The following is a 27,726-nucleotide window of genomic DNA, read 5'->3' as shown; positions in this document are numbered from 1 at the left end:
GCCACCATGCCCAGCTAATTTTTTGTATTTTTAGTAGAGACAGGGTTTCACCATGTTGACCAGGATGGTCTTGATCTCTTGACCTCGTGATCCACCCGCCTCGGCCTCCCACAGTGCTGGGATTACAGGTGTGAGCCACTGCGCCCGGCCACATCTGGCTAATTTTTAAACTTTTTGTAGAGAGACGGTCTGGCTGTGTTGCCCAGGCTGGCCTCCAACTCCTGGGCTCAAGCGATCCTCACGCCTTGGCCTCCCAAAATGTTGGGATTACAGGCATGAGCCACCTCACCCAGCTCTCCCTTTATTCTTGTGACAAAGGAGATCCTTCCAAGGAAACTAAATCTTTGACCAAAAGCAACTCACACGGGGGACGTGCAGGCACGTTGGGACAAGGCCTGAGTGGGGGCAAGTACTCACCATGTGGGTGGTGCAGCAGGTTGGCGCCCGGGGCTGCTTGAAGACCCTCATGCCAGCCCAGCATGGCACCAGCAGGTAGGGGATGGTGAGGAAGAAGGCAGGCCTGATCTCGGAGCTGTATTTGCCTGTCATGGTGCAGGAGAGAGGGTGTCAGCCATGACAGAACCCTGCTGGACATCTTTCTGTTTGTTTTGAGAGCCTTGCGCTGTCGCCCAGGCTGGAGTGCAGTGGCGCGATCTCGGCTCACTGCAACCTCCGCCTCCCGGGTTCAAGCAATTCTCCTGCCTCAGCCTCCCGAGTAGCTGGGATTACAGGGGCACGCTACCATGCCCGGCTAATTTTAGTATAGACGGGGTTTTATTATGTTGCCCAAGCTAGTCTTGAACTCTTCAGCTCAAGTGATTGACGAGGCAGGAGGATCGCTTGAGCTGAGGAGTTCAAGACCACCCTGTGCAATATAGGGATTACAGGCGTGAGCCACCACACCTGGCCTCTCTGTCTGGACATCGCGATTCAAAAATAGCATCCTCGGTCAAGCTCCAACACCCTCCATGGCTCCCTAGTGCCCACACAATGACGTCCAGGCTCCTCAACCTGACCTGCCTCAATTTACCTTCTTACTATGGAGCCTACCTTCCAGTGGGTTCTTTGCTGCCTATGAATACACCTTGGATGTTCCCTCTGCTGAGGTTTTGCCATGCCAACCTCCCGGATTGCCTTCACTGCTCTACCTCCCAAGACCTACGTCTGCAGGATTCACCCTTAAATTCCCATCCCGTGTCAAGAGCATTCTGGGTCAAACCCCTGGGGTTGGGAACCACTGCCTGGGAAGGAAGCAGAGTTTGGGCTCCCCCACCTTCCAAGAGGAAACAGGGACCAGAAAAGGGTAGGCTGCTGACTGAATCCTTTTCCACTTGGCAAACTCCTACTCATTCTTCATGGCCCATTCACATTGTTCTTCCTCCATGAAGCCCTCCCTGACTCCCCAGAAAGGATCACTGTTTAACTTGGGCCAGCTACAGAGAGGACATTCATCAGTCCCTTCTTTTTTTTGAGACTGAGGCTGTGGACACACAAAGAGGGAGGTGGAGCCTCTGCAGACCTCAGGAAAGTGATGGAGGATCCAATGGTGGGGGCTTCTAGGTGCAGGGCAGTGATCTGGCCTAAGAGAGACCAGATTTCCAAGCCTTGTCCTTACCAAGAATGTTTCCTGTAAGAAACACCAGAATGCTCATGACGAAGGAACCCAGCCAGTAGAGTCCAGTGTTCCGGTATCTCCTCCTGGGCAGGGGATGGAGGGGTGACCAGCAGGTAGACATTCCATAATCTCGGAGCCCCAGCCAGGACCCAGAGACCACCGTGAGCTTCCCAGCTCCGGGTCCCTCTCAGTTTTGTCCAGGATGGAAGGGACAGCAGGGAGTTGAATGGGGGAATGAACAGTGAGACCCTCTGTTCAAGGACAGAAGCGGCCGCCCAGGCACAGGGTGGATGTAAGCAATGCCAAGCCACTTCCTACACCTGAGACGTGCCCTGGAACCTTCTTCTGGCCACCCCTGGCTGGAGCCCTAGAGGGGCGTCCTGATTTCTCCTACAGACACTTCTGGCTCCACCCTGCCCTGGGATCCCACCTGAGGAGGAAACCTCTCTCCCAGGGTCAGATGCCACCCCTCCCTGCTCCCCGCACCTTCTGCAGATGGCGCCGGCCATGGCCAGGTAGAGGAGGTAGTGAACGGTGCCGTCCCAGTAGCAAATGAAGACTCCGTGCGCTGTGCGCAGGTATGGCTCTCCCTGTGGGGGGGCAGGTGGGAGGCTCAGACGGGCAGTGGGGCAGGGAGATCCCTGGCCGTCCCCCAAATACCTCCTTGGTGCAGAACTCCATGAAGCCCATCACATAGCCGTCTTCCTGAAGAGCGATGATGAGGTCCACAACGGAGGTGAAGGCGAGGACCGCGAAGACTGCAGTGAGTGGGGGGCGGGGTCAGGTGTGGGAGGAGACACGAGTGGGTGGGACTAGGGCTCAGTGTGGGCGGGGCTTGACGTTAAAGTCAGGGATGAGATTATTGCCGGCAAGGATTCCAGGCCCAGTCCCTGCCTCATTCTGCATGTCTGACGGAGGAGACACAGCCTGGCCCTCAGATGTCCCTGGTTTCATTGGAAGGCCCAGTGCCTGCCTTTAGGAGTCCCCAGTCTCATGGGAGAGGCACCATCCCTGCCCTCAGGAACGCACAGTGATGAGGCGGTACACTTTTTCATGAGCTTCCAATCTGGTGGGGGAGAGGCAGTTCCTGTTCCTAGGAGCCCCAGATCTGAAGGTGGAGGCTCTTTGAGGTTCCTCAGTCTAATGGGAGTGTTCAAATCTCTTTGAGGTCTCCAGTCTGATGGGATCTCTTAAAGGGCCCCCAGTCTGATGGAGGATGTCCTTCAATGTCCCCCAGTCTGATGGAGGAGGCCCTTCAATGGCCCCCAAGTCTGAGGGTGGAGGCCCTTTCCCAGACAGTCTTCTTCCCCACAGTTCCCCACTGACTCACCAGCGTAGAGTGGGTCATAGGAGATCTCGCCATGGGACAAGCTGTAGACTGCCACGAAGAGCAGACCCAGGATGAGGGCACTCATCAGTGCCACCCAGAGGGGGCTATGGAGACGGAAACCAAGTCAGGGAGGCCAGGTCCAGTGCTGAGGCATCGCCCCACCCTCCTGGTGCGGGAAGGGGCAGACTCCAAGAAGCCCCAGGGAAGAGACGGAAGTGTCTGTCCATCCATCAGTATTGTTCCCTGAAACTGCTCTCACCCTGGGCCAGGCCTCTGCTCAGGCTGTTACTTCCTTCTGGAAGTCGCTTCCAGAATCCTTTTCCACTTGACAAACTCCTACTCACCCTTCATGGCCCGTTCACATTGTTCTTCCTCCATGAAGCCCTCCCTGACTCCCCAGAAAGGATCACTGTTTAACTTGAGCCAGCTACAGAGAGGACATTCATCAGCCCCTTCTTTTTTTTTTTTTTTTTTGAGACTGAGCTCTGACGCCTAGGCCGGAGTGCAGTGGTGTGATCTAGGCTCACTGCAACCTCTGCCTCCTGAGTTCAAGTGATTCTCCTGCCTCAGCCTCCTGAGTAGCTGGGATTACAGGTGCCCACCATCCTGTCCAGCTAATTTTTGTATTTTTAGTAGATACAGGGTTTCATCCTGTTGGCCAGGTTGGTCTTGAACTCCTGACCTCAGGTGATTCATCTACTTTCCTCCTAAAGTGCTGGGATTACAGGCGTGAGCCGCGCCAGGCCTGCCCCTCTGACTGTACCATTTATCCCATCATTATGTGTTTGACTCAGGCTGTTCATTCAACAACATCAAGTCCCTCTGTGGCCAGGCACAGCTCCCAAGCCAGAGGGTCTCGAGTGCTCAGTTCTGTGGACTTCACTGTCCAAGACTCCCGACTCCTCCCAGCTAAAGTCCAAATGCCTCCTCAGCTCCACCCTGCCTCTGCCCTGATCTGCACCACCAACGTGATAAGACAGGTCGACCAGTTGCATAGGTGACAGAAGTCACATCTCTGGGCATCCCTCAACCCAGGTGGGCAAATCCAGGCCCAAGGAGGACGGGAGTGATGTCCAGTTGTCCAGGCTCACACAGCAAGACTCTGTCCATCACTCTCCAGACCCCTACCTTCTCACGATCCCCTCTGCCCCCAAGATCTCTATCCTGACCCCATCTAACAATGACATTATAGTACTCAGATAAGACCAGGACAAATCTTTGCACGCAGTTTGTAATCTTTTTTTTTTTTGAGACGGAGTTACCCCGGCTAGAGTGCAATGGCGCAATCTAGGTTCACCGCAGCCTCCGCCTCCCAGGTTCAAGGGATTCTCCTGCCTCAGCCTTCCAAGTATCTGGGATTACAGGCTTGCGTCACCACACCTGGCCAATTTGTGTATTTTTAGTAGAGACAGGGTTTCTCCATGTGGGTCAGGTTGGTTTCGAACTCTCGACCCCGAGTGATCTGCCCGCCTCAGCCTCCCAAAGTGCTGGGATTACAGGCGTGAGCCACCGCTCCTGAAACAGTTTGTAATCTTTAACCTAACTATCGGATGAGATCTAGGATTATGTCCATCACACTGATGAGGAAACTGAGGCTCCCAGAGGAACTTGGTTCACCCAGGATCTGAAGAGATGGAGACAGGTATTCCCACCCAGGGGGCCAGGCCTACAGTCAAGACTGTCTCCACCCCATGGCTTGAGTTGAGCTGGGTTTAGAAGTGCCAGGGGCTTGCAGATGCCGGCTATCCAGTGGCTGGACCTGCAGGGCTAGGATGCAGGGCTAGGAGACAGGGACCGGGAAAGGTAGTCTAGGAACAGGGTGAGCCAGCCCTGAACAAGAGGAAAGTCCCAGGCCGCTGTGTGTGTGTGTGTGTGTGTGCGTATGTGTGTGTGTGTGTGTGTGTGTGCGCGCGCGCGCTTTTACCTTGGCGACTTTGGAGCCTGTGCAGGGCTCATCCCTGGAAAACCCCAGAAATCCTTCAAACTCTGTCTTGTGGGGGCTCTCCTCATCATTCCTTCTCCCCAGGCCCCAAACATCCCAGGAGCGGCCGCATCCCAGCCTCCAGCCCGGCGGGAAGGGGACTTCCGATTAGAAGGGGGCGTTCTTTCGGCCCAGCCGCGTTCCAGTCGGGTCGGAGGTGAGCTGGGGCGTGGGGCTCGCAGGAGTCAGGTCCGCCGCCCGCGCATCCTCCCTCCCCCCTCCTCCGCCCCTCCCCGCCTCTGCCCGCTCCCACTGCCCCCAAAAGCGGCCCCGGCCGCTCCCCGCACGCACTGCGAGAGCGCCGAGATGTGGTTGAGCGCGTAGGACAGCGGGAGGGCGCTCAGCGACAGCGCCGCGATCTTGCCGGCCAGCGGCGGGATGTCCATGGCGGCGGCGCCTGGACCCCGGCTCTGCCCCGGCGCGTCCTCCAGGGCGCTCGGCTCCTCGGTGGCGGCGCGTCCGGGCCAGGACTGCCAGGGACCCGCCCCGCGCAAAGGTCGCCCTCCGCTGCGCCCTGGGCTGGCCTAGGTGACCGCCCTGCGTGTTCTCGGGGCACTTCCAAGTTCCCTCCCCGGCCCTCCCCCGGCAGCTGCCTGGCCCCTTCGCCCCTCCCTATCGACACCCTCGTCGCCAGTGGCCTTCCCGCTACTCAGCCTCAGTTTCCCTCTCTGTCAAAGGCTGGGACACACCATCTCAGGAGCTTCTGCTCTTAGGCCAAGGGGTGCGCCCCGGAGGTCCTAACGTGCCCCCTCTTCCCCAAACCCCCACAACTTCGTTCTAAGGAAATTCGTTCTCCAGGACCCTTTCTGCCCTTCTAAACCTCTGCATTCCCCAGAGTTTTCCACCCTCACCCAAAGATCAAGTGGGCATTGCCTGTGCACACTGATGGAACAACCTCCAGCTCTTGGGCGCAAAATGCCTTTTTTATTTTTGAGACGGAGTCTCACTCTGTCACCCAGGCTGGAGTGCAGTGCCATGATCTCAGCTCACTGCCACCTCCACCTCCTGGGTTCAAATGATTCTCCTGCCTCAGCCTCCTGAGTAGCTGGGAATACAGGTGAGCACCACCACACCCGGCTAATTTTTGTATTTTTTAGCAGAGACAGGGTTTCACCGTGTCGGTCAGGCTGGTCTCTCAAACTCCTGATCTGGTAATCCACCTGCCTCAACCTCCCAAAGTGCTGGGATTACAGGTGTGAGCCACCGCACCTGACCTAAAATGCCTTTCCGTGTGCTTAGAGTTGAGTTTTCACACAGTGGCCACAAATGAAAACACGTTTCCAGGCAGGTGTGAAGTTTTGTTTGCTTGTTTTCATGTCCTGTTTATTTACACACATCTAGTATGTATGCCATATGAGTTTGATTCATTTTCCAGAGACTGCACCTCTTAAAATGCTCTTCCTATCTGTTAAACGGATGAGCTGAAACACCCTTATTTTTTAAGCAGTTGGTGTCTTACTATAAAAAAGGGTGCAGCAAATCCAGATCCAAAGTGCAAACACATCATGGCTAGTAACCGCCACTTGTTTTCCACTGAAAATGGCAAATTCTTCCCAGGAGCCTCCTCATAGTGGCACCTACAGATCGCAGAGGTTGTGACCCTCCGGATGCTCTGGCCCAACATAGAGCTGCTGGAAACTCTGCGGAAGACGCAGAGACCAAGGACGGAAGAAACAGCAGCACCTCACCAAGACCATTTGTTTGTTTTTTGAGAGGAGGTCTCAGTCGCCCAGGCTGGAATGTAGTAGTGGCCTGCCTTGAACTCCCAGCCTCAATCAACCCTCCCAGCTCAGCCTCCCAAGTAGCTGGGACTACAGATATGCACCACCACGCACAGCTAATTATTTTATTTTTTGTAAAGATGGGGGTCTTATTTTGTTGCCCAGTCTGGTCTCAAAGCTCCTGGGCTCAAAAGATCCACTTCAGCCTCCTGAAGAGCTGGGATTACAGGCGTGAGCCACATCGAGGGCTGAGTGTGAAGCTTTGATTCCGGAGCTGTCCCTTTGCAGGATAGTCCTGGGTTGAGGATTCTTCACGGTGGGGAGAGGGTGGGGGCTGAACTTAGAATATCGGGGGGAGCCAGTTTGGTGAAGAGTTTGTGAATGTTGTTCCTGGCTGGGAGGAAAATGTCTCGGAAAATGGAACCGAGCAGCAGAAAGGAGGTCAGTTTGGCTGTGGTCTGATGAGAAGCCAGGCAGCTGGAAGAGACTGTGGAAGTTCTGAACAGCTCGGAGGGGGCTGCAGTATTGGAGGGTAGAATTAGGAGGAAGCCATTTGTCTGTCATGCCCTCCAACCAGCTTCGTCCTCTGGCCCATGTATGGATGCTGCAGACAGCAAGGTGAACCATGCCCGTCTGACTCCTGCCCCACAGGAGCCCGGTCTGGGGTTGGCACAGGTTCTAACCCCTGCCCCTACCCCTGACCCCTTCTGCTTGTGGGCCCTTGGCCTGATGCCAACTGGGTCACAGGTCTGAGCTGGGCCACAAGAGGGTCTTCTGGCTACAGGTCTGACTCAGCCTCCTTCCCCAGGTGCCCATTGCCCATGGGGTGAAGTTCAGGTTCCTCTGGACTGACTTTCCCCAACTCTAGCAGGATCAACACCCCCCAGGCTTGCTTTCTGTCTGCAAGATGAGCCTTCTTGTAAGGGGGTCCCAGCACCTCCTCCTCCAGGCAGCCCTGCCTGCCACCCCCACCCTATCTTCTCCATGCAGGGCCAGGGTGTCTGTACCCAGCTCAGTCTAGGCGCCAGGCCTTGCCCCGTGTCCAGGATGCACCTGCACACACACACAGCGTTTGGAGGCCTCATCCCCTGCCAGGGGGTAAAGTCCATGTCCTGAGCCTAGTGAGCCTCCAGCTCACTGAGAACTCGGTGAAAACTCAAGAGAAGTGACTTGGACAGCTGAATGCCTGGGACCAAGCCCTAGGATTCCCCGTCTCCTGAACCACTGGCTGCAAAGAGCTACCCTGCTGTGCTCAGGGTCCTGGCCCACTGCCCTCTGGGCAGCCCCCATGCATGAGCACCCAGGCCAAGCCCACCAATGTTACCCCTTGCTCTGACTCATGCACAGAGTCAGGAGTGGAGAAAGGGTGGCGTGTCACCCCAGCCTTGGCTCTGCCACTGCCTCTGGCACCTCCCTGGTCGCAGACCCCAGTGAGATACTCTGCAGGCTGCCTCATCTAGGCTCCCTGGTTCCTCTTGGTAGCAGCCTCAGACTTCGTCCCCAGCCGCCTGGCTGACTGGGGCAGATCTTGTCCACCTGGTCCCCGCAGTCAGCACCCAGTGTTTGCTGATGGCTGTGGGTGTGCAGGCTGGCCCAGGAGCCCGACTCCATACCGAGCCTGTGAATAGGGAGTCCCTGGTGCCTGCAGGGGCTGGGCAGCACCCACTGGGTGTGTGTGGGCAGGTGGGTATGCAGATTCCCAGGCCGCCCCCCAACCTGGTGACTCAGGAGCTGCAGCTTAAGCTCCCCAGGGTGACTCTGGCACAAATGTAGGGCTCTGGCCTGGGGCAGATGTGGGGATCTTGGGCTACCCTCCTACCTCAAAACCTCTGGCTCTTCCAGGAGTTGCCTGACTTGCTGGCATGGCACATCCATCCATGTGGCTGTCCCCTAACAACACAAGCCCGAGGGACTCATGTTATCTACGACACTGGTGGGACCTGAAAGGCCATAGCCATCACATGTGGTGGGTTTGCCCTGTGCTGCCACCTGCTGGGAGGAGAGCGCACAGGTGTGCCCAGAAGCCACTTGCCCCCACAGGTCAGAGGGAAGGCGGGGCCCTGCCTGGAGACCCCTCCCCAACCTTTCCCTTGCAGGACAGTGCTAGGCTGTCTCCAGCTTTATTTTTTGAGACAGAGTCTCACTGTTGCCCAGGCTGGAGTACAGTGGCACAATCTCAGCTCAGTGCAACCTGCCTCCCAGGTTCAAGCGATTCTCCTGCCTCAGCCTCCTGAGTAGCTGGGACTACAGGTGCATGCCACCACACCCTGCTAAATTTTTTATTTTTCAGTAGAGGCAGGGTTTCACCATATTGGCCAGGCTGGTCTTGAACTCCTGACCTGGTGATCCGCCTGCCTCGGCCTCCCAGAGTGCTGGGATTACAGGCGTGAACCAGTGTCTGGCTGCCCTATTATTATTTGAGATGGAGTCTTGCTCTGTCACCCAGGCTGGAGTGCAGTGGTGCAATCTCGGCTCACTGCAAGCTCCACCTCCCAGGTTCAAGTGATTCTCCTGCCTCAGCCTCCTGAGTAGCTGGAACCACAGGTGTGCACCACTACACCTACCTAATTTTGCTTTTTTTTTTTTTTTCTGAGACAGGGTCTCACTTTGTTGCCCAGTCTGGAGTGCAGTGGCTATTCACAAGCGGGATCCCACTAGTGAGCAGCATAGGCGTTTTGAACCTACTAAGGTTCACCCCTCCTTAGGCAACCTGGTGGTCCCCTGCTCCCGGGAGGTCACCATATTGATGCTGAACTTAGTGCAGACACCCGAGCAGCATAGCACACTACAGCCCAGAACTCCTGAGCTCAAGCAATCCTCCCACCTCAGCCTCCCGAGTAGCTGGGACTACAGGCACACGCCACTGCGCCGGGCTAATTTTGTATTTTTAGTGGAGACAGAGTTTCACCATATTGGCTAGGCTGATCTATAACTCCTGACCTTAGGTGATCCACCCTCTCTGGCCTCCCAAAATGCTGGGATTACAGGTGTGAGACACTGCACCCAGCCTTCCGGCTTTATTATGCTGAGAACAGCTTTTCTCCCCTCCAGTGCAACCCAGGCCGAGCGGGGACGGACACTCCGCAGGCCAACAAGGAGCCCTGAGACAGCATCTTGCAACCTGTGACTGGCCTGGCCCGGCTGCTTAGCGACAGGAGGGTCTTCCTGCAACAGGACCAGGCAGCTGCGGCAGATGAGCACTGGGACTTTATTACACGGCACGGCACTCGTGACAACGGGAGGGGTGGGCAGAAATGCAGGCTGGAACATTCCACAGTCCAGGGACGGTTGGTCATTCAGAAAGTACATGTTTCCAGAACACTCAGTAGTAAGGCCGTCTGGGGTTGTTCTGTGAAAGGCAAAACAGATAACAGAAGGGGGTTAATGCTGAAGTAAGCATTCCTCCTGTCCGGAACCTTCTGGGGGCAGCTGAGCTCACACCCTCGAGGTGGCAGGGCAGGCTTGGGAGATGAAGGGGGTTCGAATGCAGGAGGGTGGTAGGGGGCTCACTGGTGAGCCCGGCCTGGCTGGACTGAGGAAGGAAGGGAGCCTTCAGTTCCCACCACCACCCTCTCCTGCTGACTGAGAAAAGGCGGCCCAGCTGGAGATGCGCACCAGAGGGTTAGGCCGGAAGCGGTAGGCCAGCATCATCCTCTTGCGGAAGGCCTCATACTCATCATCCTCCTTGGAGAGCTCGGCCGGCCGGTCAATGCCGAAGCCGGCGCCGTCCACTGTGGTGGTGCCCCTACAGGGGGAGACGAGACGATGTGAGCGGGGGCCGGGTCAGGGCCAGCAGGAAGGAGTCTGCGGCTGGAACTCCAGGCAGAGGGACTGGGCATAGCTGGGCTCTTGGCAGCACCTCTCGAGGGCGCAGGGCTGGGCCGGGCCATATCTGCGCAGAGAAGCCTGAACCCGAATGGTGAAGGTGGGGAGAGCCCGGAGGCTCCCAGGCCCCAGGGACTCACACACGCAGGAGGAGTCCACAGTACAGGTGGTCACAGCTCTTGGGATGGCAGGATGGTTACTCAAAGACAGCTTTGAAGGGGGCACTCAGAGCCAGGATCATACCTGGGAGAGCTCCTGTCCATCTCTAGGACTGGTTTTGTACTCATGGAGAATTCAAAAAAGGCGTTCACAAGACCCATGAGGGCCTGACCCATCTGTACCCACACCCATCTCACCTGGCCTAGAGCCTCACAAGGGGGACAGGAGGCAGCCCTGGGAAGGACCGGCCCGTATGGCCTCCTGCACTGCAGGCCTGTGCCTGACGGGTGTGCAGGGCGGTGCTGTGACCACTTTGCCACCAGGGAAAAGCAGTGCTGTAAAGGGGTGGGGTGGGGAGGCGGCAGGGAGCCACGCCCTCCCCCAGGGCCACTCACTTGTTGACCGGGTTCTTGATGCCCTGGCCCTCCGAGCCCAGCCCCTCGCCCTCCTTCCAGCCCATCTTCATCAGCATCTGGTAGCCGATGTTCTCCACGGTCAGCTTGAACTCCTTGTACTCTGAGTAGTCTGGCTCGCGGCCCTCCTGTGGGGTGAGGAGGCGGCTGTCACCCACCAGGGCTGGGGCTGTGGTAGCCCCCAAATCCAACCCTCTGCCTTTGGCTTCAATGGACCAGGGGTCCATCTGCCTCCCTCCGGACTCCTTGAGAACAGACCAAGCTTCTCCTGCTTCTCAGGGTCCCCGGGGCCTGAGTGCCAAACCGTGCACCAAGCTCCCTGATGGCTAAGTCAAAAGGGCAAGAGGATGAGTTACACAGGCCTTATCCACCTGAGATAAAGCAATGGTTCACTGGCAAAGAGAAGCCCTGTGTTCAGTCCTGAGAGAAATTTGTAGCACAAGGTACTAATAAAAGATGGACAACGAGGTTACCTCCTTGCTGATGAGCTTATCAGGCCCTGAACAGCTTTACCAAAAAAACCTCAAAAAGATAACAGGGGCCGTGCCGTGCCAGCCCTCCCCCTCAGGAGCCCAACAGCAGCAGAGGCAGAACGTTAAGCTCTGGTTCTGGAGAGGCCAGTCCGTGGGGACTTCTGCCGGAGAAACACTTTGTCTGTCAACTGCACTTAATTGGCTCCACTGGAAGCAGAATTTCCCTCGAAGCCCCAGGAAATGTTTCTGAGGCGGCAGCCGAGCTGTTGTTTGCTAATTCTCTACACAGACGGTGCCTGTCATTAACAGATGCCTCCTGCAGGGAGAGGGCCTGGCTCCTGCTGTGATGGAGGCAGCTAGGAGGGGCTGGCACGCGCTGGACCCGGGGCTCCTGCTGGCTCACCTTCAGGGCCTTGAAGGTCTCCATAAACTTCTCCAGCTCGTCTGGAGGCAGGAAGTCTCCGATGAAGTGCTTGCCCCGGCCCATCTTTGTCAACTGCTCGGCCCATTCTGCTCAGAGAAGCAGAAAGGTGAGGAGGAGGAGGAGGAGGAGGAGGAGGACACGAGCCTAGTGGCTCCCAGGGCACAGTTATGAGGCTCCGTGGGAGCCTGGGGTCCCCAGGGAAGGAGGTGGCTGGGCCTGACCCCAGCCCCACCCAGCATTCAGTGAACCCAGTGCCGTTCTCCACACCCACAATGTCAGGACCACTCCTTTTCACCACAGAGAAAACAAGGCCCTAGAGAGATTGAGCCTCTCACTCCGGGCATCACAGCCACAGGAGGCAGGCTGGGGGCTGAACCAGGGCAGCGGCTCAAGACCAAGTGAGGCGCCTCCAGGTAGCCTGCTGGGGCAGGTGATGGGGCCCCGCCCGGCCATCCTGCGCACCCCTGGTCTTGTCCATCTCCATGCGCCGCAGCTGGTGCTCCCAGGTGCCCAGCTCGCTGTCCACCTCCTCGTCGCTGTCGTAGCCGTGCTGGTGCTGCTGCACCGCCTTCTCCCACAGGAGCTGCATGTCCTGCATGGCCCGCTTGTGCTGCATGATCATGTCGTACATCTGCTGCATCTGCAGGGCACACTCACCAGTGAGCCAGGGCACTACGCCTTGGCCTGCCGGAGCCCCGCCCCTGCTCCCCACCTTCTGTGAGGGCCAGCCTCCCACCAGGCCCTGGCTCATCTGCACCCCCTGGGCAGGGCTGGAGCCAGGACCCACCCTACGTTCCCCGTATCCTGGTGTGGAGCATGGAGGACCTCTTGGCCACTAAATGAGGGTAACTCAGGCTCCTGACCCCTGAGAGGGTCGAAGGTGATGTTACAGGGCCGAGGGCCTGGAGGAATGGTTGGAGTGAGCCAGCCACAGGAACTGACAGGCAGGTACCTGCAGCTCCTCAGGGAAGCCAACACCAACACTGCCCAACTCCAGGTGGGCGGCCTCAAGTCTCTCAGGGTGCCCTGTGCTGACCAGGGCGGTCCTGCACTAGACACAGCAGAGGACTGCGGACAGAGAACATCAGCAGAGTATCCCATGGGACCAGCCTGGAGCATGGCAGGAAGCAGTCACAGAGCTCAGGCCAGGCATCACAGGCCACAGGGGCTGCCCCAAGGGCCAGCGTCTCCCAGGCAACCTAAGAGGCCACTCAGGTGCAGTGGGGGTGGCATGTCACCTACTGGGGCAGGGGGAGCCTCCCTATTGGCCACGGGTTCCAACCGAACACAGAAGCTCCGCAAGCACGTGAACCCCTGTGACCGCTGCATCTGGGGGTAGAGGACAACACTCTATGGGCACCAGCCACACCCCTGTCTTCTTGTCCCCACGGTCTCACCTCCTGCTGCTCCTTCAGCTGCTTCTTCTGGGCGTCCGACAGCTCTGTGACACCCACTAGACCCACGGGCTTCCCCTTCTCATAGCCGAGCCCCTTGAGGTCCTGAACTGGAAACCAAAGACACAGAGCAGTCAGCGCCTGACAAATACACCCCAGTCTCACTCTCACACTGGGGTGTGCTATGAGTCTCACACCTTCAGGACACTTCAGGCACCCAGGGCAGCGCCTGCTGCACATGGGGCCCTCATGTCACGACTGTCAGTGCCACGTGGTACATGAGGGCCGTGTCTTGTGTCCTTGTGACCTCTCCAGCCAGGCTCTACGCACCACCACATTGCAGATGTGGACACCAAGAATCAGAGGTTTGGGGACTCACTCAGGGTCACATAGCTAATCCAGGGTCACACAATTAATGAGTGATAGGGCAGGAATTTGCAGAGCCGGAGACATGAGAGCTAAGGCAGCATGTGGGCATGCGTGGGTGCACTCACAAGCGGGCTCTCAGAAGGCAGCCCCATTGCTAACAGCCACCTGGTATAAGCACGCATAGATTGAGAGTCTGGCGTAAGACTCAGCTGTGCAGCGCCCTTAGATCCTTCAGGGGAGGCAGCCAACCATCCTCAGAGCAGCTGACGTTTAATTTGGCATCAGCTGTGGAACTTGGCGGGCATCAGCTGTGGAACTTGGCAGGCACCAGCAACACTGACATATAGAGGCTGTGATGGCCCCACCTGGGCAGCAGAAACTACCATCCCTTGGGTGGCGCAGTGCTTCTCAGGGGAGATGAGCAGAAGGGTGCAGCGTGCCCTCTGGGAAGGGAAAAGACTTGGGTCCGCCCAGCTCATCAGCACTCGGGCTTTGCTGCTAAGAATGATCCACATTTGCACTCTTGGTCCTTCCTCAGTTTATGGGGCACTGAGAGATGTGGGGGAGCACTGCGGAGGAAGACGCAGGTGCCGAGGCCTGAGTGTCTGCCCGATTGCCTATAGTCCCTTTCCCCAGGCCCACTCTACCATGTGAGTAGGCGGCTGAGGGCTGCCATGCTTCCTGAGGACACGGATCAGTGGGACTTGAACCTGGGCCTGAGACCTTGGAGCCTGCTCTGTCCAACTAGACCACAGGGCGGCTTCTTCATCCACTGGGTGTCTCAGAGCTGGGATCTAAGCACTAGGGTGCGGCACTTGAGTGACAAACCAATCCTAGGTACCCTCCACCCTGGCTGGAGTTGCTGGCTACAGCCCTGTTAAGCATAAGAATCATTTAGTAGCTTTTCTCCTTGACCTAGAATCTCTGAGGCCCTTGGGGCCAGGGAGGCACCAAGCAAGCGGCTGTCCCTGAGTGGGACAAGCAGGTCCAAGAGGCTGGTCACCTGACCTGGGAAGGCTGCCAGCTTCCTGAACTTTCTATGACAAGAAAGAATCCAAGTACTGGCACAATGTGGTGGCTCACGCCTGTAATCTCAGCACTTTGGGAAACTAAGGCATCTGGACCCTCCGGGCAGGGCTGGAGCCAGGACCCACCCTGGGTTCCCTGTATCCTGGTGTGGAGCACAGAGGACCTCTTGGCCACTGAATGAGGGTAACTCAGGCAGGGGGATGACTTAAGCCCAGGAGTTTGAGACCAGCCTGGGCAACACAGCAAGACCCTGTCTCCATTTATGTTAAAAAAAAAAAAAAAAAAAAAAAAAAAAAAGGCTCACTTTAGGCCCAAAGACACAAATACAGTCAGGAATCACTTCATGAAGCTGACCATTCTGAAAATACATCATTAAGTGCTGTTGCCAATGTGTGAGCAACACAGACTGTACTTCCACAAACCTAGATGGCACTGCCTACTGCATACCTACACTAATGTTACAGGTGACCTTGAACTACATGGGTTTGAACTACACAGGTGGACTTAATATACTGATTTTTTTCAATGGATATATTGAAAAAATTTTTGGAGATTTGCAACAAATCGAAAAACGTCAGATGAACCACGTAACCTAGAAATACTGAAAAAAAATCGAGAAAAAGTTAAGTATGTCATGAATGTATAAGATATAGGTAGATGATAGTTTACCACTTACCACCATAAAACATATACACATTGCAGGCCGGGCGTGGTGGCTCACACCTGTAATCCCAGCTCTTTGGGAGGCTGAGGTGGGTGGATCACGAGATCAGGAGTCCGAGACCACCCTGACCAACATGGTGAAATCCCTTCTCTAATAAAAACACAAAAATAAGCCAAGTGTGGTGGCACATGCCTGTAATCCCAGTTCCTCAGGAGGCTGAGGCAAGAGAATCGTCTGAACCCGTGAGGTGGAGGTTGCAGTGAACTGAGATCGAGCCACTGCACTCCGGCCTAGGCAACACAGTGACACTCCATCTCAAAAAAAACCCCCAAAAACCATACACATTGCAAAAAGTTAAATTTTATCAAAACTTATGCTCACAGACTGTAAGTAGCGCATTTTACAGTCAAGAGAAACGTAAACAAACGTAAAGATGCCAGAATAAATCTTAACTGCATAACATTAGCTGTAGTGCACACTGTGTTACTGTAATCATCTTGTGACCTCCTGCTGCTATTGTAGTGAGCTCAAGTATTGAGAATATCTGCTTGAAACATCAGGTAATGCTAATCATCTCTGCGCGAGCTCTCTGTCCCTTTACTAAGTTGCATATTGCAGTAAAGAGAGATCTCTTGGGCTTAGTACAATACAGTAAACCTTGAATAACACTGTGGGTCCCACAAAAAGTGCCACTAATGGCCGGGTGCAGTGGCTCACGCCTGTAATCCCGGCACTTTGGGATGCTGAGGTGGGCGGATCAGGAGTTCAAGATCATCCTGGCCAACATCGTGAAACCCCGTCTCTACTAAAAATACAAAAATTAGTTGGGCATGGTCTTGAAGTGCAGTCACACAATCTCAGCTCACTTCAGCCTCTGCCTCCTGGGTTCAAGAGACTGTCCCACCTCAGCCTCCAGAGTAGCTGAGATTACAGGCATGTGCCATCATGCCTGTATAATTTTTGTAATTTTTCAGTAAAGACGGAGTTTCACCACGTTGGCCAGGCTGGTCTTGAACTCCTGACCTCGAATGCTCTGCCCATCTCAGCTTCTCAAAGTGTTGGGATTACAGGCGGGAGCCACCGCACCCAGCCTGTTTTAATAGATTCAGAAAAAACATCTAACAAAAACTAAAATATTTTCATGATAAAAACACTCAATAAACCAGGAACAGAAGTGAATGTCTAGCCAAGCACAGTGGCTCACACCTGTAATCCCAGCACTTTGGGAGGCTGGAGCAGGTGGATCACCTGAAGTCAGGAGTTTGAGACCAGACTGGGCAACATGGTGAAACCCTGTCTTTATCAAAAATACAAAAATTGGCCGGGCGTGGTGGCAGGCACCTGTAGTCCCAGGTACTAAGGGTGGCTGAGGCAGGAGAATCGCTTGAACCCGGAAGGCAGAGGTTGCAGTGAGCCGACATCACACCATTCCAGCCTGGGCATCAGAGCAAGACTCTGTCTCAAAAAAAACCCAAAAGAGCCAGGTGTTGTGGCTCACTTCAGTAATCCCAGCAGTTTGGGAGGCTTAGGCAGGAGGATCACCTGAGGTCAGGAGTTCAAGACCAGCCTGACCAATATGGAGAAACCCCATCTCTACTAAAAAAACAAAATTAGCCAGGCATGGTGGTACACGTCTGTAATCCCAGCTACCTGGGAGGCTGACATGAGAACTGTTTGAACCTGGGAGGCAGAGGTTGTAGTGAGCCGAGATTGTGCCACTGCACTCCAGCCTGGGCAACAAAAGCGAAACTCCATCTTAAAAAAAAAAAAAAAAAAGAAAAAAAACAAGTAAAGTTCCTCAACACAATAAAGTCAATACATAAAAAATGCACAGCTAACATCACACCCACACATCATACATTTCACAGTCTGGTAAAAGGCTGAAAGCTTTCCCCTAAGATCAGGAACAAGACAAGGATGTGTACTTCTACCGTCTTCATTCGACACAGTACTGGAAGTCCTAGACAGAGGAATTATGCCGGAAAAGAAGTAAGTATCCAAGTTGGAAAAGAAGTTGTAAAACTATTTCTGTTTGAAGATAACACAAATTTAAATGTAAAAAACCCTAAAGAATCCAGAAACAGACTGGGTGCAGCAGCTCATGCCTGTAATCCCAGCACTCTGGGAGGCCGAGGTGGCAACACTGCTCGAGACCAGCCTGGGCAACATAGTGGAATCCCATATCAACACAAAAAATATAAAAATTAGCCAGGCATGGAACAGCATGTCTGTAGTCCCACCTACTTGGGATACTGAGGCAGAAGAATTGATTGAGGTCGGGAGGTCAAGACTGCAGTGAGCTGTGATCATGCCACTGCACTCCAGCCTGGGCGACAGAGTGAGACTCTGTCTCAAAAAAAAAAAAAAAAAAAAGAATAAAGTTGGAAAAATTAACTCAAAATGGACCAAAGACGCTGGGTGCAGTGGCTCATGCCTATAATCCCAACACTCAGGGAGGCCAAAGCAGTTCACTGCTTGAACTGAGGAGTTCAAGACTAGCCTGGGCAACATGGTGAAACCCCATCTCTACAAAAAGTAAAAAAAAAATTAGCCAGGTGTGCTGGCATGCACTTGTAGTCCCAGCTACTTGGGAGGCTAAGGTAGAAAGATCACAAATCACTTGAGCTTGGGGAGGTAGAGGCTGCAGTGAGTAGCCACTACACTTCAGCCTGGGTGACAGAGTGAGAACCTGTCTCAAAAAAAAAAAAAAAAAAAAAAAAAAAAAGCTAAAGATCTAAATTTAAGAGCTAAAACTATAAAATTCTTGGTAGAAAACACAGGGGCAAATCTTTACGCCCAGATTTGACAATGGTTCCTTAAAAATGACACCAAAAGGATACACCGCGGAAGAAAAAATAGATAAATTTGACTTCATTAAAATTTCATTTCTGGGGAGGGCTGGCTTACAGCAGGCACTGGGAGATTGCACAGCTAGTTGCCCCCTACCTGGCACTGCCACCCCTTGGAGGGTCTGCCTTCAGTTCAAAAAAAAACAATGATACTTTCTGGCCACATTAAAAAAAGAAAGAAAATTTTAAAATTGTATGGATCAAATGTGACTATTAGTAAAGTGTAAAGACAACCCATCGAATGAGAGAAAGTAAAGAACTTGTGTAACTCAACAACACAACAACCCAACTTTAAAATGGGCAAAGGAGGCTGGGTTCAGTGGCTCACGCCTGTAAGCCCAGGACTCGGAGAGGCTGAGGCAGGAGACAGCTTGAGCCCCGGCATTTAACACCAGCCTGGGTAACATAGTGAGACCCTGTTTCTATAATAATTGGGCAAGGCCAGGCCTGGTGGCTCATGCCTATAATCCCAGCACTTTGGGAGGCTGAGGCAGGTGGACCACTTGAGGTCAGGAGTTCAAGACCAGCCTGGTCAACATGGTGAAACCCTGTCTCTACTAAAAAAGAAAAACACAAAAATTAGCTGGGCATGGTGGTGTGCACCTGCAGTCCCAGCTACCCCAGAGGCTGAGGCAGGAGAATCGTTTGAACCTGGGAAGGGGTGGGTTGCGGTGAGCTGAGATCGAGCCACTGCACTGCAGGCTGGGCAATAGAGTGAGACTTTGTCTCCAAACAAACAAAAACTGGTATAGTGAGGCAAGCCTGTGGTCCCAGCTACTCGGGAGGCTGAGGTGGGAGGATTCCTTTAGCCAGGGTGGTAGAGGCTTCAGTGACCTATGATTGTGCCAGTATGCTTGAACATGGGCGACAGAGACCTTGTGTCAAAATAATAAAAGGCGGGCAGAAGAGGACTAAAATAGACATTTTTACACATGGTCAATAAGCACGTGAAAGATGCTCAGCAGCATCATCAGGGACAAGCCAACCCAACAACGAGACACCACTTCACATCTCTTAGGGTAGTTGTAATAAGAGGAGGAGAATATGGCTCTTGCCTATAATCCTAGTACTTTGGGAGGCCGAGGCAGGAGGATCACTTGAGGACAGGGGTTCAAGACCAGCCTCAGCAACATAGTGAGACCCCGTCACTATAAAATTTTTTTATTTAAAAAAAATGGTGAGGATGCAGGAAAAGTAGAACCCTTGTGCACTGCTGGTGGGAATGTAAAATGGTGCAGTTGCAGGTTCCTCAAAGTTAAAAGCAGAATTACAGGCCAGGCGTGGTAGCTCATACCTATAATCACGGCACTTTTGGAAGCCGAGGTAGGTGGATCAACTGGCTGAGCAACGGAGAAAGAATTTGAGACCAGCCTGGGCAACACAGCAAAATCCTGTCTCTATTAAAAATACAAATATTAGCTGTGTGTGGTGGTGGGAGCCTGTAATTCCAGCTACTCAGGGGGCAGAAGCAGGAGAATCCTTTGAACCCAGGATGCAGAGGTTGCAGTGAGCTGAGATCACACCATTGCACTCCAGCCTGGGCAACAGAATGAGACTCCATTTCTAAAGAAAAAAAATCAATTGCAATAGGCCCAGCAATTCCACATCCAGATATACCAACAAGAGAAATGAAAATGGATTCAGATAGTCACAGCAGTATTATTCACAAAAGCCAAGAGGTGTAAACAACCTAAGGGTTCATTCACAGATGAGTGGATAAGCCAGATGTGGTACATACAAACAGCGGAAGAGGCGGCCACAGAAGGAATGAATTTCTGATACAAGCTGTAATGTGGATGAAGCTTGAAGACACTATGCTCAGTGACGGGGTGGGGGGTATGCCCACCTGACAGAGGTGACGGAGAGGCATCCACGTCCCTCTGCACCAGCTCAGCAGGTGGGAGCTCCACCTTATCCTCTTCAGGCCCCCACCGGCTCTTCCGCTTCCTCTTCACAGTGGCTGCGGAGGCTGGCTTCCCGGGAGCAGCTGGAGCAGGGGTGACGGCGGGAGCAGGCGTGGACGAGGCAGGGCAGGTGGTGGCAGGGGGCAAGGACCCTGACAGGGCCTCAGGAGGGGACTTGCGCTTCAGGCTGGGGTCGGGTGCCGTGAGGGTGCCTGTGGAGCCGGCCCTGGTTTTCCGGAACTCCTCCAGCTTCTGCCGGTAGTACTTGTACCCTTGGCTGTTGGGCTCGTAAAGAAAGCTGCAAAGGAGAGTTGGGGGTACACTGTCAGCTGGGCCCGAGGCCCTGCACTGATTCTGGGCAGGAGCAGTTCTGGCTTTGTGTCCACATTGGCCAGAGTCACTTCGTGGTCACGTCAGAGTCACGGTCTCCACTGTGACCACCGGCCCTGCCAGGCCTCCCGGCAGTGGCTGCTATTTCTGGTGGCCCGATGCCCTTCCTTTGAACTGTGGGTCACTCCAATCGTCACCCTATCTTTATCAGGCACCCATCACAATGTCATTGTTCACCCTGCTTCAAAGGGAAACGGCAGGGACCCTTAGACACTCCCCAAAGTCCTGAGAAAAGCGAGACCTTCACACCAAATCTCAGACTGTGGGGAGACACCAGAACCCAGACAGGGCAGAAGGACAGGTCCTCATCCCAAGGGCTTCTCAAATGCATCTGCGAGACACTGAACATCAGAACAGATCAGGGAGCTGATTTCTACTCCATTTGGGGGCAGGAAGCCTCAAGGCAGTGTGACTAGAAGCCACAGGTCTCCTCAGTCCCTACCCAGCCTGAGGAGCAGGGCGGGGGGTGCTGGGTTCAGAGCTGGGTTCTGCACTTACTGGAACCTCTCAGACCATACGATCCCCTCCCAGCTCACAAGACTGTCTTTGGAAGGTCTACGACAAAAGGGAAAGTCTTGGCTCAGCTCCAAGTGGCAGAACACAGTTCTCTCTCTCCAAGGGAGAGAACTGAAGGCATGTACAGCCCTGAACACGTATTACAGTGCTGAACAAGACAGGGCTGGACCTGCACTTGTGAATCTGGAGGGATGGTCATAGCACCAAGGCATGCTACTAAAGTGAACTAACGGGTCAAGCATGCTGTGAATTCCTTTTGCACAAAAGATAGAGGCCAGACACAGTGGCTGACGCTTGCAATCCCGGCACTTTGGGAGGCTGAGGCGGGCAGATCACCTGAGGTCAGGCATTCAAGACCAGCCTGGCTAACATGGTGAAATCCCATCTGTACTAAAAATACAAAAATCAGCTGGGCATGGTGGCACACGCCTATGGCTCCAGCTGCTTGGGAGGCTGAGGCAGGAGAATCCCTTGAACCTGGGCGGTGGAGGCTGCAGTGAGCCAAGACTGGGCCACTGCACTCCAGCATGGGTGACAGAGCGAGACTCCATCATTCATTCATTTATTCAAGTAACGGAGAGCAGCATGAGACCCCTTAAGACAGTTTCTATATGAGCCTGTATGTATGCGGCCCTGCTAACAACTGTACCTCAGGAGGGTAGAAGGACAGGAAATGGCAGCATCTCTTGTAATCCCAGGTCGTGGCACAAATCTGACCCAGTAAGGCACATTTGTAAAAATTAAGAGGTAAAAGAAACTGTTCAGGAGGGAAGGGAACAGTTGGTCAGATTTGGAAAAGTCACTCAACAGCCAGGTGAGTTCAGACATGCGTTTGAGGCCAAGCTGGAGAGGCTCACTTGCCAGGGCAGGTGGGCATGGGGGTGTGGGGGCCCCTTCCTGGCCTCAGCTGGTGGTTCACCTGGTGTCTGCTCCAGGATGGTCCAAGGACGCATCATAGTCCCCTGGGGGGGGTCTGCCCATCTGTGAAGGGGTTACGATGGCACCCAATGGTGGACCCCCATGGTGGGAGAAAATAGAGCCCTCCATCTACAACAGGGCTGGGTGCACCACCAAGCCTCCCCTCTGGTGGAACTAATCCCACCCTGAGCCCAGGGATAAGCATGGTTAAGGTGTTTCCTGCCAGTTTCTGCATAAGATTTATCTTAATAGAACTATGATCCTATTTGATGCATCCCATTTTTTTTTTTTTTTAATTTCTTCTTGAAACTGATGACATAAGACTTTCCTGTTAGAACAGTGGAAACATGTTCACTCACTGGCCTTGCCTGAGTTCCCTCACGCCTGAGAGTCCAGCATGCTGGGATGGCTCACATGGGTGCCTTCTGAAGGCAGCGTGCTCCACTGGGAAGATGCATTGATGATACAGCCCACAAAGGCTAGACACTGAATTTGTCACTGACTTTTTATTACCATGGCCGATGCTCTATTGACATTATTTCCAGGATATATCTCAGAAATAGGAGAATGACTAGCTCAAGGGACTGGGCATTTCCAGATTCTTTCTTTATTGTTTGAGATGGATTTTTGATGTTACCCAGGCCGGAGTGCAATGGTGCAATCTCGGCTCACTGCAACCTCTGCCTCCGGGGTTCAAGCGATTTTCCTGCCTCGCCTCCCAAGTAGCTGGGATTACAGATGTACACCACTACACCCAGCTAATTTTTATATATTTAGTAGAGAAGGGGTTTTGCCATGTTGGCCAGGCTGGTCTCGGAACTCCTGACCTCAGGTGACCCATGTGCCTCGGCCTCCCAAAGTGCTGGGATTATAGGCACAAGCCACCACGCCCAGCCTCTGGCTTCTTTATAACCATGCAATTGGTTACCGTTTCCCAAAGTGGCTGGGGTGTGCCTGGCCCACAGGAGTGACAGGGAAGGGCCAGGAGTAGCCACATGAGGTGGCTGTTAGATTTGGGGGCAGGAAGGGCTGCCAACCATGTGGGTCTAACCAGCATTTCTGCGCTTTGGGGCTGCCTGACAACTGATCCCGTGTGGACCCACCCCAGGTGACCTCAACCAGACTGGCCTCCTCCACAGCCACACCTGACAACCTGGGCACCTCTCAGCAAGACCCCAGAATAGAAAGGACACACAGGAGGCCCGGGCCACCTGCATCAATAGCATCTCTCAGTTTTTTTTTTTTTTTTTTTTTGAGATGGGGTTTTACCATGTTGGCCAGGATGGTCTTAATCTCCTGACCTTGTGATCTGCCCGCCTTGGCCTCCCAAAGTGTTGGGATTACAGGCGTGAGCCACCACGCCCAGCCTCATCTCTCAGTTCTGACATCAGGGGAGAGGCTGGACTGCAGCAGCTGGGTCCTGGACACCTCTGACCGGGCAGAGCTGCCAGGCTCTGGGCCTTGGACAGAATTTCACATCCCTGCCTGCTTCTCCTTTGATAGGGTTCCACAGTTAGTGTCTGTCTACAATGACTGCAAACTAAGTTTCTTATTTAGATAGGCTTAATCAGGCAAATAAAGAAAAGACACGATGACCTGAAGTGGACTAGTGACCCAACCCTGAGTTGTGGCCAACAACTTAATGGTCCCCAGGGCAAGTCTGGGATTCAGGACGCCTGGTGGGGGGTCTCCAGTCCCAGGCACATCCCTCTCCTGAACTCAATGCCCAAACAATCCATGGCCCCAGCCACACAGGTACTAGACTGGGGCACACCTGAGCCCAAAGCAGCCCCTCTCCCTGTCCCTATCCACTGGGTCAGCTGAGCCTTGACCCTCCCTGTTCCCAGCCCCTATGCTCCCTCAGTCCCACCCCCCAGTGGTGCCCCACTGCCCTTGTCTGCCTGGGCCTGGCCTGGCTGTGTCTGCCCACCCTCCACGACCTTAGCCAGTGACCACGGAGGCACAGCTGCCCCATCTGTGACAAAGTCTAGGGCTGTTGAATCAAACAGCCCACCCAGACAGCCGCTGCTCCAGGACTTTGTCTTGCGCTGTTTCACCTCCTCACTGACTTGAGTTGGGACTTCTGTAACCTGAGGCCAGGCATGTGCTCACAAGCATGTCACCTCCATAGCCCCCGGCACCCACCTACCGCCCCAGCCACAGAGCAAGTGCCAAACCCACCCAATGAACAGATGAGCTGGTGAGTACAGACCCAGCCAATGGGGCTAGGGTGCGACCACATGGCTGGGGATGGCAGGGAGGCTTGGCTGCTTGTCACGCACCTGCCCTTCTGTGGAACTTGCACACAGGCTGGGTGTTCCCACACCACAGATCCTAAAGTTCCCCACTCCCTGCCACCTCCCTTGTCATAAAGGGGAGACCCAGGGAATGCACACAACGTAACTAAACAGTGCTTGAATTTCCACTCGAGAGCCTGACCTGCCCCCAGCCAAGGGCTGCCATGTGTTCCAAAGGCAACTGGGCAAGTGCTGGAGACATCCTCCACAAGGTGCCTGGAAGACACAAGGGCTCCAACGGCCCTATGCACTTGCCTCAGAGACCACCCAAGGGTGCTGATGTGTGCGTGGGACATGGCCATGGGGAGGCAGAGCCAGCCTCTGGAATGAGAAACTCTTGGACCTGTCAGCTTCTCACAGTGTGACCCCAGCAGATAGCCGGACCGTGCTGATTCAGTGTCCTACCCTGCAGGGGGGACTGTGGCCAGGGTGACGGTCACCTCCCTGGCAGGGCCCCCCTTACCTGAATGCCTGGTTCTCACGGTTGTTCTGGAGGGCAATGGTTTCCACCTCGGGACCCCCGTCCGCTATGAACCTGGCCAACTTTTCTGCAAGGTTCTTGACCTCTTCATCCTCTGGGGGTGAAACTTTAAGCAGGCTGTCAGTACTGGGCTCAACTCACCACACCCAACAGCCTAACTTCTGCTAAGAACCCAACGGGTAACAAGTGGGTTTGTTTTAGAAACGATGCAAAGAGAAACAGGCAAATGGGAATCAGATTACTGCACTGGGACCAGACGCCAGAGTTCATATAACAACATGCCTCGAGCCCCCACCCCCTGCCCTCCTTCCCATCCCACCCGAGAGGTTGAGAGGGCCTTGGACACAAGCCAGGACAAAGGATCCAAATGTGACAGCAGGTCTGGGTGGAGGAGGAGGGGAGATGGGAGCCCTCCAGGTCACACAGCTGTTGGGCCTCCTCTCCTGGGGAGAGGCTCAGGGCACAGGGTCACAGGAGACACAAAGAACAAACCTTTGCAACCCGCGCTTGGCCTGAATGTCAATTCCCCCCAAACCCACCCACCAGCACTTGGCTGGCATTTTATGTCATTGCAGTCGAAGACTGGCCAGCATTTCCCCTTCCCCTGAAACTCATTCCATCAGAATTGCACTGGCTGACAATGTCTGTTCCTCAGCCCCTCGGACCTACACTACACTTGCCTTGCCCTGTCCTCAGTGTTCAGGAGGAAGCTGGGGCTCATTAACACTTGTTAATGTAACAAAGAACCAGGCAAAAACCCCTCTACCCAGGGTCCTGCTCTGAGCTGATCTCCCAGGAGCAACCTCAACCTCCGAGAGCACCTGTGTACCCCAGACATGTCGCTTGATGCTCAGGCTTCACCAAATCCTTGGAGCACTGAGGGGGAAGGTGGTGTCAGTCCCATTCCCAGAGTGACCCCAGATGCCTTGGAGGGTACAGGCCTCAACCACTGGTGCCACGCAGTGCCACTCCAGCGCCTCCAGGAACCCCGATTCTGCATCAGGACATGGTATGTCCACAGGCCTCCCCAGAACCTCCTGCCTGCTCCATCCACCTACCTTTCTGAGAGGCTGCCTGCGACTTCTGCGCTTCCTTTCTTATCTCAGCCACCTTCTTTCTGTAGTAGAGGAATTCCCTGCTATTCTTATCGTGCAAAAATCTGGAGAGGAGGAAGTTTGCAGAAGTGAGAGGAAAATGAGAATCTGTGACGGGTGCAACCCTGCAGCTTCTATCATGCAAAGAAAAGGCAGGCTGGCAAGCAAGGGACCCAAAAGCAAGTCTGTGCCACATGGGAGCCTCTTGTCACTTCTGGTGAGAATCAGAAAGCGTTCGGAATAGCATCCGGCCCGCGCTAGCAAGTATCCAGCCCCCCATGTGCAGCAACATCATGGCCTTCCCTTCCCCAGGGATACTCACGAAAATGCTGGGTTATCCTTGTAGTCCTCCATAGCTACTTTTTCTAACTCGGGGCCTCCTTCTGCCACAAAGCGGGCCAATTTCTCTATCACTTTCCGAGTCTCGGCTCCCTCTGGGGGTGAAACTTTAAGGAGGCTGTCAGTACTGGGGTTCAACTCACACACCCCACAGTCAATAGGCACACTCTCTCTATGGACCACAACGACAGAGGGGGTGGGGGGAGAAGAGTGTGAGATGCAGGAGGCTGTCGGGCATCCCAGGTCCAGGCACAAAACACCATGACGAGGGGGGAGTCGATCTCAACTGTCTTTGTGAGACACACTGGGTGGGAGAGAAGTGTAAGGCTCTGGCGAGCACCAGGCTGGAAGCTGGCGGAAAATATATCCAGCCTCCCCTGGTTTTGCAGGGGAAATGCTTAATTCTTTTCTTTCTTTACCAGTTTTCAGCATAATACATCGGTTCCCTTTCATCCTTCAAAGATGACACATTCTTTTTTTTTTTTAAAAAATACCATCATGAGCTCTGATTTAAACACACTGGGTGGGTTTCGATCCATGGCAATTAGTGTCATCATAGAAGCTCTGTGGCCGGTGGAGCCTCTTCAAGCTGGCTCCTGAGGGCTCTGGACATGGCCCCAGGAGTCTCTGACGGCCTCCCTGCCACCTGCCGGGACAGGGTGCTCCAAGATCATCTCATACACTTCCTGCCCGGACCCAGAGCCAGCCATTTCTCCAAGAAGTCGGTTTCCGTGAGTGAGAAACTGCATCTCCAGACCAGCATCTAGGCATTAGGGATGCTCAATGCCACGGGCTTAATCATTATCTTGGGACCTTTTCAGTGAATAGAGCTATAAAGATATATTTTTATGTATGGATTAGCCTCCCCACTGGAACGTGCTTTTGCATTTTTTCCCTGGCCTGTTTCTGAGGCTGTGAGTTTGTCAGCTACTACACAGATCGCAGCCCTTGTAGGAGACGCACAGGAGAAATTTCTTGCTGCCAGCCAGTGCCTGGCAACTGGGCAGCACGCCAGGCCTGTGGCTAATCTTATTCCCCTTGTTGCTCGGGCTGCTGGGAATCAGGGTGGGGGGACGTGTGCAGCCCAAGGAGGACCCCTGTGAGGTCCCAGAGGCATTCTGTGCCCATCTTTCATCCTAGGTCGCCCTCCTGCCACGGGCCCAGCAACAATCCTGACCTGGTCGCTGATGACAGGAACAAGGGCATTTCTGAGCCCACGTGCACAGTGGGCCATAACAGTCTTCACAGGCCCAGAGATGCCCGATACCCCTTGTGACACAGCAGTTCTCAACAGGGCACCCTTGGAGCTGCTGGGGCACCTCTCTAAGGAAAGGACACACGCCAGCTCCATTCTTTCTGACTAATGGTCTGGGGCCAGGCTGGCCTCTGATCCACTAGGACACATAGCCAGAAGCAAGGGTTCTCAAAGCTGTCATGGCACAACTCCACGGTCACTTCAGTCTGCGCTGTTGGGGTGACGTGATCTCACCAGCCAGCCCTCCATGTGGTTCAGGTGTCACAGGGCCTCGTCCTGAATATGG

At 54.3% G+C, this 27,726-nt stretch overlaps 2 protein-coding genes and 1 pseudogene across 2 annotated transcripts in view; all 3 read right to left on the bottom strand.

Annotated features, from left to right (window-relative positions):
- Positions 1-5,383, bottom strand: part of TM6SF2 (transmembrane 6 superfamily member 2) — a 9,616-nt gene extending 4,233 nt beyond the window's left edge. Inside the window, exons 1-6 of the mRNA XM_032271259.1 lie at positions 5,218-5,383; positions 2,946-3,049; positions 2,276-2,373; positions 2,102-2,205; positions 1,616-1,698; positions 362-542 (exon numbers count right to left, since the gene is read on the bottom strand). Of these exons, the coding sequence (XP_032127150.1) occupies positions 362-542; positions 1,616-1,698; positions 2,102-2,205; positions 2,276-2,373; positions 2,946-3,049; positions 5,218-5,312 (665 nt within the window). The 5' untranslated portion in view covers positions 5,313-5,383. The remainder of the gene's footprint in view (positions 1-361; positions 543-1,615; positions 1,699-2,101; positions 2,206-2,275; positions 2,374-2,945; positions 3,050-5,217) is intronic.
- Positions 5,384-6,280: 897 nt separating this feature from the next.
- Positions 6,281-6,550, bottom strand: LOC116544695 (annotated as a pseudogene).
- Positions 6,551-9,835: 3,285 nt separating this feature from the next.
- The window catches only part of SUGP1 (SURP and G-patch domain containing 1), a 30,500-nt gene continuing 12,609 nt past the window's right edge, over positions 9,836-27,726 (bottom strand). Inside the window, exons 5-14 of the mRNA XM_032271255.1 lie at positions 26,169-26,292; positions 25,811-25,911; positions 24,735-24,858; positions 20,093-20,448; positions 13,339-13,445; positions 12,404-12,581; positions 11,921-12,027; positions 11,027-11,172; positions 10,263-10,392; positions 9,836-9,996 (exon numbers count right to left, since the gene is read on the bottom strand). Coding sequence (XP_032127146.1) covers positions 9,970-9,996; positions 10,263-10,392; positions 11,027-11,172; positions 11,921-12,027; positions 12,404-12,581; positions 13,339-13,445; positions 20,093-20,448; positions 24,735-24,858; positions 25,811-25,911; positions 26,169-26,292 — 1,400 coding nt within the window. The 3' untranslated portion in view covers positions 9,836-9,969. The remainder of the gene's footprint in view (positions 9,997-10,262; positions 10,393-11,026; positions 11,173-11,920; positions 12,028-12,403; positions 12,582-13,338; positions 13,446-20,092; positions 20,449-24,734; positions 24,859-25,810; positions 25,912-26,168; positions 26,293-27,726) is intronic.

Source organism: Sapajus apella, unplaced genomic scaffold (genome assembly GCF_009761245.1).
Source record: "Sapajus apella isolate SASKATOON/1434 unplaced genomic scaffold, GSC_monkey_1.0 scaffold227, whole genome shotgun sequence".
NCBI lineage: Eukaryota > Metazoa > Chordata > Mammalia > Primates > Cebidae > Sapajus > Sapajus apella.
This window is presented reverse-complemented; position numbering and strand designations above follow the sequence as displayed.